This window comes from Sminthopsis crassicaudata, chromosome 2, assembly GCF_048593235.1.
Source record: "Sminthopsis crassicaudata isolate SCR6 chromosome 2, ASM4859323v1, whole genome shotgun sequence".
Lineage (NCBI taxonomy): Eukaryota > Metazoa > Chordata > Mammalia > Dasyuromorphia > Dasyuridae > Sminthopsis > Sminthopsis crassicaudata.
In genome coordinates, this window is record NC_133618.1 from 166,434,628 (window position 1) to 166,447,423 (window position 12,796).

The window sequence follows — 12,796 nt, forward strand, 5'->3', positions numbered from 1 at the left end:
CTCCAATTGATGGACATCCATTCATTTTCCAGTTTCTAGCCACTATGAAAAGGGCTGCCACAAACATTTTGGCACATACAGGTCCCTTTCCCTTCTTTAGTATTTCCTTGGGATATAAGCCCAGGAGTAGCACTGCTGGGTCAAAGGGCATGCACATTTTGATAACTTTTTGGGCATAATTCCAGATTGCTCTCCAGAACAATCTTCATATTGTTGTGAGACCCCATATAGGATTATGAACCACAGTTTAAAAAGCAGGGTTTAGCACAGAGCTGTCAAATTTACCTCATATCCTGGTAGAGACTTGCACCCATTCCTGAATGCAGCCCAAATTGGATCAAAATGTAATTGGGAAATGTTTAATAAACTAAATAAAAACACGATACAACATAGATAATGTTAATTTGTACTTTTCCAAATCAGTATGCAGCCTGCAAAGATTTGTTTCTATTTGAGTTTAAAACAACTTAGCGCACTGAGAGATTATCACATAAATTTTTTGATAAAAGGTTAACTCTCTCTCCACTATGTGTTTATATATGTGTACATTTGTGTGTGCATTCTTTTATATAACTTTGTGAACAAATTGATAAAGCTTATTGGCTAGTTTTATTTGCTTTTAATTCATTTTATTCTAGGTTTTCTTTTATTTTAATGAAACTACTTTATTCTTGAAATACAAAAAGCTATTCAGTATTTTTAATTGAAGAATTGATTTTTCAGTCTATTAATCTGAAATCTGTTACTCACTCTTCCATACATCTCCAGTATAATAACTATTGTCAGTCAAAGTAATGACTTTGAAGCAATTGTAGGTTGTCTAATTGTCAACACCTCCTTTGCCATCAATTAAGGATTAAATGTACATGATATACTTTTAATACTTAATGTATTTTTATTTTTACTTTTTATTTTTTACTTTTTTTTTTTTTTTGTTTTTACTTTAATGTATTTGCAGGTTTGCTGAATTATAATCTGGATTGTGTGAAAAATACAACTTTATTACTGTTTTCTGTTATAGTTTTTTTTTTTTTTTTTCATTTGCTTCACACATCATCCATGCCAAGAGTTCTAAGATGATGTGCTTGGCAAAAACAACAACAACAAACAAATAAAAAACTTGGGGTTTAAATATAATGCATTTGAGATAATCACAATGATTCAGTGTATGAGATCTTAAAGAGTCCATTTCTACCAGGCTCTCAAAATTAGGAACACAGTTTCTCTCTTATTCAAGCAAGCCATTGGGAACATTTAAAAAATATTTGTAATAATTTGTTTAAAATTAAACTTAAGGTAGTAAATCAGAGTTTTTGGTGGTATAATTTTGACATCACAAAAAGGGTAATAAGTGACCCTTAAGAACTGATCAAAGGGAATCATTCTGGCTTTTTTTATACATTTGTTTTTATGTCCTTTAATCTCATGGTGTTTCCAATTCCATTCTGAACTCAATAATGCACACTCAACCTCTCACTTAAGTCTTCTTGGCAGAACCTAATACTGTCATTGCCAGACAAATAGTGTGTGGGCCCAAGTTTGCTTGAGCAATCTAGACAAGGTTACTTTGTAACAAAAAGCAGTAGTTATCAGAAAATATGTATCCTTTTTGGCTGTTGTTTCTGTCTTATTAATCAAAGAAAAATGGGAGAGGAAAGGACTGGAAAGAATATCCATTGAAAAATAATCCCCTTTTAAATTTTCTACAGGTTCACCTTTCCTAGCTAATGAAGAGGGTGTACTTGGTGGGGTGATAGTTCTCAGATCTTGTAGATGTTCTGCAGAACCTGATTCCTCACAGGATAAACAGACCCTTTTAGGTGAGTTTACAATATTTATTTATTTATATATTTGCTGAGAGGATGAAAGTTATATAAAGAAAATTAGTATTCTTCTGTAGTATTCTACAATTAGGACTTCTGTTTATCATATACATATTTTTATATAAATATAAATAAATATATATGAAATTATTTATATGTGATTATAATTAATTAATAATATTGATAATATATTAAATATATACATTTAAATTCCCTTTCATTTTTATTTGAAAGTAAACATTTATATTTTAGAGTACAAATTATAAGCTCCAAGAAGGCAAGATTTGTCATTCATTAATTTATATATCTTCTGTTATGACTACTACAGTGTTTTACACATAAAAGTTCTTGATATTGAGTTGAATTGATGTTGCTAAATGGGTTTGGAACCTAAGAGCTGTGTTGTTTCAATCATGTCTAATTCTTTGTGACCTTATTTGAGGTTTTCTTGACATACTGGAGAGGTTTACCATTTCTTCAACAACTTATTTTACAGATGAGGAGCTAGGGCAAGTAGGGTTAAGTGACTTGCCTAGGGTCACATGAGTAGTAAATGTCTGAGACTGTATTTGAACTTATGAAGATGAGTCTTCCTGATTTCAAGCTTGGTTCTTTATTCAGAGAATCACCTAGCTGTCCCTGTTCTATAAGCCAAATAACTCTGTTAACCTAACTCTTAGACATTTGTCGTTTACTTTTGTCTTACAGTTGTTAGAAGTATAAAAATAATGCCACAATATATTTACATAATTTTTATAAGAATTTAAGCAATTCATAAATATTTTTCCCCAATAAGTAGAATGTACTTACATGTAAGATGATCATCCTTCATTAAACACATATTTTGGAGATCTAGGAAGCAATTTTTCTTACTGTACTTGGTGCTCAGTTCATTGTCAATTATAATAAATTATAAAGGAAATAGTTGGGTAAATAAATGATACCCCCCCCCCCCAAAATGGAGTTTGAATAAGTCTCTTGATAAAGAAACACAATGATTTCTAGCCTCTTTAGAATGTTTTCTAGTGCCACTCAGTTGCTTGCCAGAAAGTAAAATAGTAGTCATTTATTCTGGAATTATATTTGAAGCAAATGCAATTGTGAGAATTCATTTGTTCATCTTTAGTTTTTCAGTAAATCAATGTCTTCTGACTATTCAATATAATTAGTAGTAACAGCCAGAAAAGACAATCCGGGCTGGGTGTTTTCATGACTTCTCGTGGAACTTCACTGGTCCCTTGGTGGTCAGCAGGCATATTCGACATAAGTTGGGATTCAGAACCATAAACAATCTTATGGGTATCTAATTTGATTTCCTCATTTTGTAGATTAAGAAACTGATACCCAGGAGGGAAAAAGATTTGTCCAATATCACATAGCTAATGAGCAGCAGAATGGATTGGAATTCAAGGCCTATGCGCAAAAATCATTGGGTTTTTCCCCTTACTATATCATGCTGCTTTTCTTGCTTTGCCTGAATCCCCTAATAGATACTGATTTTAAGATGAAGAAACCAATGCTTACAGATGTGACTTGTTCATTACCACACAGCTAATAAGCATTGGAGAACCCCCCAGAGCATTGGAGTAGCCCCCAGAGAACACAACTTTGACTTTAGTGTTTTTTCTACTATAACCTTCTTGCTCTTGGAGGCATTTAAAACTCTTATATAACCTTTGTACTTAATGCATAGAATAAAATACTTTTTTAAATAAAATAAAATGCTTTTTAATTTCAACACTTTCTGTAATCACCTGTACTTCTGAAAATTGTAGATCAAGTAGAATTTCCTCCTTAAAAGCAGCTTGGGCAATTTTCTATTACTTTTTGACAAACTTCTCAGGAAACCATTATTAAATACTTTACACATGGAAAAGATCAGAAAGTATGTTACCCAACTGACATTAGACAAAATCAAGAACAAAGTATGGGGACTGCTCATATGTACTCATATACTTTTAGGATGGCACTTCCCTTTCTATCAATTAATAAATACTAGTTATTCTAAGATTTTTTTCCTGACAGCTGTCTTCACCTGTTTTTATTTTCCCTTGAGTAGAAAACTTGGTTCCTATCTCTTTTCCTGGCTTTGTTGGATATAATGAAAAATAAAATTTGCATTCTATTTCCCTAAAAACCATTTCTTCTCTGATACAGAGTACTTTCTTTTAAAGAGATCCTAACTTTTTCACTTAAAATGTATATAAAGATATTGCACAGTAAAATGGCTGATTTAATGGTTTTGAAAGATAATTTTGACTATATAGAATTTTTTTTTTACATGCTTACTTCAGAACTTGGTATGCTATTCTTCTATCCTTTTTAAAAAAAGAAACATTCTGGAAGTTGAATGTTGGTAATGATCCATGTGATGGGGAGGTGGGAGGTAAGAAAGTTCACAAGCAGCTGAAAAGGAGAGTAAAAGACAGGCACTTGCAAATGATCTCATAAATAGACAATATCACCGTAGTGAAAAGCTGGCAAGTATGAATGGAGAATCACTATTTTAAAACAAAATAATTGCGTGCCCTTGGAATGAAACAGCTGAAAAGAATTCATTTCCTCTCAGCTTTTAAGAGAAAAACAATGAATTTTTACCTGCTGAAGTGCCCTATATATCTTACATATGTTTTCCAGGGTCTTACAGATGGGATTTATTGATGCTGATGTGCATAACATGGTTAATAAATATGTAAACAAAAGCACACAGAGCTTTCCAGTGAAGAAAATGAGTTCTCTCTTATTTTAAGCTTGTGATTAGATACCTTTAATTAAAGTTCATGCAAATATAATTATATGGGATAAATTCCTAATCTCCCAACATAGCCCCATTTCTTGTCTTATTCACTTGCCCTGTAGAACTGATCTGAGCATGGAATCAGCTCCTTTTGAAGTGAATAGGCGCTCTGTGTTTGGATCAGTCCAGTTGGGAGAGACAGCATGATGAGAAACAACAGGCTGCATGGTTTTCTATGGATTGTTGACAGCTAGGAAAAACAAAAGCTGAGAATGTACAAGCATTAGGGATATAAGAATATAGGATTTACATTGGAAATGCAATGAATCTTTGGCAGTAGGCCTTCTACAAAGACAACATTATTGTTATTTAGAAGCCAGGGATATAAAAGTAGGGATTGATATGTTTACTGATGCAAAGTGTAGATTAAAAAAACAACAACCATTTTTAAGTTAGCATGGAAGCCCTACTTAAAAGAAAAAAAAAAAAGATCTTAAGCTCTTCCATCTAAACAGGATTATGTATTTTTAATAAATTCATATGATGATATTTTATTATATTTAGTTAATTAAGCTTTAATTAATTTCCTTTCTTAGCAGGGAGGTCAATAGATGTTCCTTAAATTAATTAGGGATGTTAATATCATATTTTAATATCATATTATAATATAGTAATAGATGTTAATTTTTTACTTCTTTATATGACTTGAAAAATACTAATTTCCTTTATCATTTTTAATATGATAAACTCTGCATTTCCCATTGAAATTTCATACTAGCGGGTTCTTTCCCCCTTTTTCAGAAGAGGAAAAATTGTTCTTATGATTAATTTTTTTGCTGTTACCAAAGCATGCTGTGGTTTAAAAAAAAAAATGTTAGGTTGAGTTGATGCTTCCTGGAACATTAAAAAGATAAAAGGTCATTTTACTGTAAGTAAAAATTCCAAACCGCCTTTTGGTTTTACTGGCATTAAAAATTTGGCGAGCATTTATAAACACATGCACTTCAAAGGAGATATATTCTTGTGGCACCCGGCAATATCACTTATTTCCATTACATAGTACACTCTATTTTTAAGCAGTTGTGACTAGGCGATTCACTCTGCATTTATACTACATTAAAATTTGGCCATTTAATTTTTTTTTTTAAATTGAAAACACAGAAACCTTCTCAGAATGTGACTTTTCAAAAAAAGTCAACCAGATTTTTAGTCTTTTTGCAATGAAAGCAGGTTTATTCTGAAGTAAATAAGAAGTCTGTTTTTCAAATGGAATTAAAGATACCTGTTAGGTAGGAGAGACCTAGTGATGTGGGGCAGGGACAGTGTCTGCTATTTAGTTTCAACAATACTTTCTTCTAAAATATATAGAGAATTGATTCAAATTTATAACAATATAAGTCATTTCCCAATTGATAAATGGCCAAAGGATATGAAGACGATTTTCAAATGAAGAAATTAAAGTCATTTCTAGTCACATGAAAAAAATGCTCTAAATCACTATTGATTAGAGAAATGCAAATTAAAACAACTTTGTGTCTCTATTGCAAAAGATCTTAAGGTTGGGAAAGCACCTACATGTGCAAAAATATTCTCTAGCTATTTTTATAGTTGCAAGGAGCTGGAAATTGAGAAGGTTGCCCATCAGTTGGGGAATGGCTTAATGAGTTGTGAGTTATGATTGTTTATATATACATATATATATATATATATATATATATTCTATAAGAATTGAAGAGCAGGTGATTTCATAAAAGCCTGAAATGACTTGCATAAACTGATACTGAGTGAAGTGAACAGAAGAAAGAGAGTATTGTACATAGTAACACCTAGATTATGTGATGATAGACTTGAGAAGGAAAATGCCATCCATAAACAGGAAAAACTATAAAGACTGAGTATGGATCAAAGCTTAGTATTTTCACCGTTTTTGTTTGGCTGGATTTTTTTTTCTCGTGTTTGTTTTCTCTTTTGGTTTGACTTTTCTTGCATAACATGACAAATATGGAAATAAGTTTAAAAGAATTGTACATATTAAATCTACATCAGATTGTTTGCTATCTTGGGGAGAAGGGAGGTAAGGGAGAGAGGGAGAAAAATTTGGAACACAAAGTCTTACAAAAATGAATTTTGAAAACTATCTTTGCATGTATTTGGGAGAAAATACTCTTGAGGGGAAAAACCTAATACTTTCTAATTACTAATTTTTTTTTTTTTTCCCCCTTGAGGCTGGGGTTAAGTGACTTGCCCAGGGTCACACAGCTAGGAAGTGTTAAGTGTCTGAGAACACATTTGAACTCGGGTCCTCCTGAATTCAAGGCTGGTGCTCTATCCACTGTGCCACCTAGCTGCCCCCCTAATTACTAAAATTGACAGTATATTTCTGTAAGACTGACTTTTCTCTATTTAAAAATATTAGAAGATGAAATTTGTAAAGTGAATTAATTATAGATATAGTATTTGAACTTTTAGCATTTGAGTTACCTGAGTTCTAGTACTTTCTCTTTGTGTTCATAGTATTTGGCTTTTTTTAAAAAGTTGTTTCATTTTTCCTAGTCTACATTTAAAATTTTAATACTTATTTGCAAGTAGTCACTTCATGCATTACCCCGGCTGCAGTCATTCAACTTAGAATTAATCCCTACAAAGTCTCAGCTCCAGAACCCATTCTTTCTTGGTCTCTGAAATATAAGAACTTTGAGTTTATATATAACTAACAATTAGGGCAATTTTCTAAAATAAGAAGATATTTCAAAAAATTAGAGAGCTAATTTTTCATATGTCAAAAGATGCTATAGATCACTCTTGTGTTATAGGTGCTCAGTAAATTGTTTGGCAGATTAATAAAATCCACTTGTAATAAATCCTGTCACAATGACAGTTTCTTTATCTTAAAAAAAATCCAGCCCTCAACCCCTTCAACAGTTTACCATTTCAAGTATTTTTCAGTACAATGAAATGAAAATTTGGGTAGTCTTTTATGATACATGTTGTATATCCTGGATATATGTGCTCAGAAGAGCTAGGAGCTAGGTTGTAGTCTTAATTCTGTCATTTATTAAGTATGGAACTATGGGTAAGCCCTTTGTATGAACCTCAACTTTGTCATCAATAATTGTTTTGCCTGCCACACAAGATTTTTGTGACTATAAAATATGATGTAAGGAATTATTTGACCAGCATTATTCTTTGTTCATCTTTACTGTGTTTCCCATCCCAAGTTATTTCTTTATCACATTTTACTTCCCAAGTCATGGTTTACCTCTAAGTAAAGCCTTCATAATTCCCACATCTCCCTTCCTCATCCAACTTCCCACCTATTCCTCCTCTTGTCTCCCCCATTTTCTCCCCTTCCAACTGTATTTGCATTCTTATTATAATTGTAATTGCATTTATGTCCACTGAATCAAATGTAAGTATGCTTCTTAAAGGAAGGAGCTTATTTCCTTTTTTTTTTTTTTTTTTTTTTAAATTTAATTAATTAATTAATTTTTTTATCTCCAGTGCATACAAGTTTATGGAATCAAATTGAATTAGCAATTGAATTTTATGTGAATTCTATGGCAATATATTAATATAAAAGAAGTGACAGAAAAGATAGCATTGTTATGGGTTTTTATTGAGTACTTTACGGTTATATTAATAATAATAATTCTAGCATTTATATAGTGCTTTAAGGTTTGCAAAGGGCTTATCTAATTTGATCCTCACATCAATCCTAAAAGGTAATTACTTTATAGATGAATAAAATGAGGTGGACAGAGGTTAAATGAACAAGGGTCAGTCATTCAATAGTTCTGAAAAAACTTTGAGGAAGATTTAAAAATGAATATTTTTTCATTCATAATTTTTAAAATTAATAAATTTAATTATTTTAATTAAATAAACAATAATTTAAATACTATGTTAAACAGCATAGAGTATTTTGATAACCCACAGGCTTAAGAGCCTGTGGTTGGTTGGACAACATCCTTTTGTAAGTAGATTCTCATCTTATATTCCCATTTTCCTTGCAAGAAGTTCTGGGTGTAAGGCCAAGCAGCAAGCATTTAAATGATCAAGGGACTCAATTCTGAGGACTGTTAACAATTGGAGGGCAATTTAAAAAAAAAAAATCAACCAGGGTAAGAAGTTTTCTCTATCTGGCTAGACTATAGAATCTATTTACATGCAGAAAACTTCACTGCAGTCCTGGTAAGGAAATTTTGCTGGCTTGATCTTAATTTAAGATGACTGATTGGGAAATTCTTTGCTTAGATGAGAGCTGTAAGAAGAAAGCAATGTGTTAACTAGCACATAAGATGAGGAAGTTCCAACTTAAATGCCACTAAAAGGCAAACTCCAAAGTTTGAATTGAGGGCTATCATATATAGTATGTTGTCAGTATATCTTAAGTAGAACCCCTCTCAGGAGGTATACCCTGAGGAATTAATACAGTAGTCTGAAAGCAGTTAATGTAATTTTAACAATTTTGCAAAGAGACTGGTCTGTAACATTATGTACAAATCATTCTAATTTTCCTCCCAGTACCCGTTAGCTTGTCATCTTGGTAGAACACATGTTCTACACATCTCTGTGTAACACTGTTTCTGTCACTGTAAACATATATTGGCACTGCTTCTCCTTTCCTCATATCATAGTCATCTGACATGAGCCATTTTAATGTCAATTTGTGGATGAATTTATATATATATATATGTATGTGTATATATATATATATCAGAGTTCATATTTTTCATTTTTACATAAATGAATATTAAATATATTGAGCAATTTTTGTCTTTTAAAAATAATCTTGTTATTTAAATTAAAATTCTGAGTTTTACTTATTATTGAGATTCAAACAAGAAGCTGTATTATTGTTATCCTACTACTACTATTACTACTACTACTACTACTAAAACACAATTTTACAAGTGCCAGACAGCATTGTAAACAATTTACAGTTATTAGCTCATTTGATCTTCACAGCACTGGGAAGTAAGCACTATTATTATCCTCATTTTACACATGAAGAAACTGAGACAGAAGTTGGCATTTTTGTAGTCATACAGATAGTAAGTCTCAGAAGTCAAATTTGAACTTGGGGTTTTCTGACTCCAGTTCTATTCCTCTATCCAGAGCACCACCTAGTTTTTGAATAAAAAAAATTGGCTCAAGTAACTGAAAATTAGAATTTAGTGTAAATATAACATTTGATGTAACTTTTACATTCAAAAGAATTTAACCAGTAATAGTATTTTATTCAGCTTTTTAAAAAATGCCCTAAATGTTATTATTTCCTACTTTTCTAGGTAAAAAAGATTTGTCTAAATGCAAATTTTCCAGGTGAAGACTTTCATTCTGGCTGTAAATCATTTTGGTTTGTCACCATTCTAAATGATAACCCAAAGCCATTTTCAAAAAATCTAATGTGTTTTCTAAGGTTTTACATAGAACTTGGGAATTAGCATTTGCCAGATATGAAAAAAATTTAGCATGAAAATACATTGATTCTAAGGGCAAGAAAATATATGAATTTATTAAACTTGTAAAATTTGATTATGTTAATTCAGTTATTTGTGATCATTTGAACATGGTCTGGTTAGAAATTTACCTTTGCTGAGCAAAATTATTTCTCATAATACAAATTAATTGTGCAATAGTATGGAGAGGTAGGGTTAAAAATACTTGGAATAACACAAGATTTGTTCAGGCACCTGTGAAGCATACATCTATAAATAAAAACTGTAATGTAATATGCTGATTATTCTCTTATTAAAGAAAATTTTTGAAAGATTTCTACTTAAAGGCAACTTGTTCACTTTATTCTAAAAAGTAATAAAATTCTGTTTTCTTCAAAAAATATTTCATAATTCAGACTTTTAAGTTGGCCACTTTTCTTCCTCATGTTGAATAATTGAGTATTACTATATTTTGTGAAGATTATTATAATGAAGTACTCACTACTAAAAGAAATATTCTTTTTACATGTATAATTTGTCTTGTGGTATAAAAGTAGTTCTTGAAGACTTTAAGTAACTTCAATTTTTGCAAATTGACTTGCATTTTAAATTATTAAGGTGGCTTGCTATTTTATAGAGCCTTAGGGATTTTGAACAAAGCAAAAATTTTTTTCTTATTTTACTCCCTTTTAAATTTTTAAAAGTTTACTTATTCATGATTATCATCCTTTACTTGGGGACAAGGATGAAAATGGATTTGAAGAAATTTCAGTTTTCTATGCAAATATAATTGCATTGTCATGATGGAGAGGGAAATTCAGCAAGACTTGTTGAATCCAATGACTCTTAGAAGATTGAGTATCCCAGACTTTGTGTATAGAAGAAAAACCATCTGTAAAAATGTGCTTGCTTAAGTTGCGTGATGGGAGATTTCTTATACCCTTCAGTTGAGAATCTGCTGAGCATATTGGCAGATTGGGTGATTAATTAATTATGAGGGAATAAGTTATATTACTAAAGAGAACTCTTTCCCCCCCCCTCCTGTTTTTTTTTTTTTTTTTCTTCCACAGATGTCTGGCAAAAGCTTCAAAATCTTAGGATCACTGATCCTAAAGTTGTGTCTGAATTCAAATACTTGTCTTAGGCTTAATTGGCTTATAGATGTAAACAAACTGATGGCCAAGTATTCATAGGCTTCATTATTGAGTAATGAGTTTTGACCATCATAGACTTCTGACATTTTAAAAAAGACAGGTGTAGAGACATTTTCTTTAAAGACTTGTTTGGTATACCTTGGAAAAAATACACTTTGGTTAGTTGCTATACTCAGAAAATTATTTTTAAAAGAAACTATATTATAGAACATTACATTCACTGTATACTTATAGGTTCTAAACAGAAGAGCTTTTATTTCTTATATGTAATAATCATAAATTTTGACAAGGAAGAAATTCAATTTTTATTACATAATAAATAGTATTACATAGCTGTAAGTATTAAATCATTCTTGACATTTATGCATAGTTTTATTCAAACCAACGAGGGAATGGAAAACATTGAATATTAATAATTATGGAAATGTTATCTTTAACTCTTCTATTAAAATGCAAAGTTTTATTTTCCATGCTTAATATGGATTCATTTATTTGTATTTTTTCCTCTTATGATAGTGGAGTTTCTATGGAGTCATACAACTGAGAGCATGTGTGTGGGATATATGTCAGCCCAGGACGGTAAAGCCAAGGTAAGCTGTTGAAATTGTTTTGTAACCTGCAAAATCTAGAACCATTAAAATGTTATGACAAGTTGACTTGATTCAAGTACATTCCTTCTGTGCTTCCCTTTGGCAGTACTTAGGAAATAGAACTATGGAAGAATAGTGATGAATGAGATATTAAAAAAACCACCTAAGGGAAGTTTACAGGCTTGCCTCTATTTTGCCAAAGCCACACTTAATAGATGCTCATTTAAGCATAGATAAGACAGTGCTACTTTTTTGATATCATGTTTTGTTTTTTTTTTCCTTTCAAAAGGAAATTTCAAAGCAAATGGGATTTGTTAAATGCTTAAGACTCTTTTTTTTTTTTTTTTTTTCATAAAAAACCTTTAAACTTTATATTGGAAATATTTGTATTAGGTGACTTTAAAAACATGATTTTGCTTAATATATATACATGTATATCTGTAGATATCTATAAAAACCTCATAGTTATTTCCCACTCACTGTTCCATATTTAATATTTCCTTGTGACAAAAAAATCAGTAAAAATGCTTAATGCAGAGATTCTATCTGACAGTATATATAGTCTGCATCGTCTCCTCTTGCTGTACTATGATGAAAGACATTTCATTATCTTTTTTCTTTTATTTCTATTTATTTAATTTTTCAGTTATTTAAAATTCACCTTTTAATGATATTTTTATTTAAAAAATCCTTAGCTTTCTGTACATATTCTTTTTGTTATGATTATTTCACTCCTTATCATTTCTTCTTAATTTCCCCATGTTTCTTTGCGTCTGTAGACATTGGAGATATAATTGGTTGTGTTGTGTGATATTCTTGTTTATGGCAACACTTTAAGAATCTATGAAGTGATCAGTTAGGATTTTTTTTTTAATTTTTATATCCTTTCTTATATTTTGAAATTGTTTGGACAAGCAGGCTCAGAAAGTAAATTCTGATCAAATAAAATTGTTGTTAGTAAGTACCCAAAGACATCATGAACTGGTCACTCATGATTAGAAAATATTATTTAGCTCTATATTTTTATGATTAGCTAGAAAGGTCAGACAGC

The 12,796-nt window shown here is 30.9% G+C and overlaps 1 protein-coding gene across 10 annotated transcripts in view; it reads left to right on the forward strand.

Annotated features, from left to right (window-relative positions):
• TASP1 (taspase 1) overlaps positions 1–12,796 on the forward strand; it is a 249,334-nt gene that overhangs the window by 208,641 nt on the left and 27,897 nt on the right. For all 10 annotated transcript variants that reach the window (XM_074287839.1, XM_074287843.1, XM_074287845.1 and 7 more), the window contains 2 exons: positions 1,710–1,820; positions 11,672–11,745. In XM_074287839.1, coding sequence (XP_074143940.1) covers positions 1,710–1,820; positions 11,672–11,745 — 185 coding nt within the window. The remainder of the gene's footprint in view (positions 1–1,709; positions 1,821–11,671; positions 11,746–12,796) is intronic.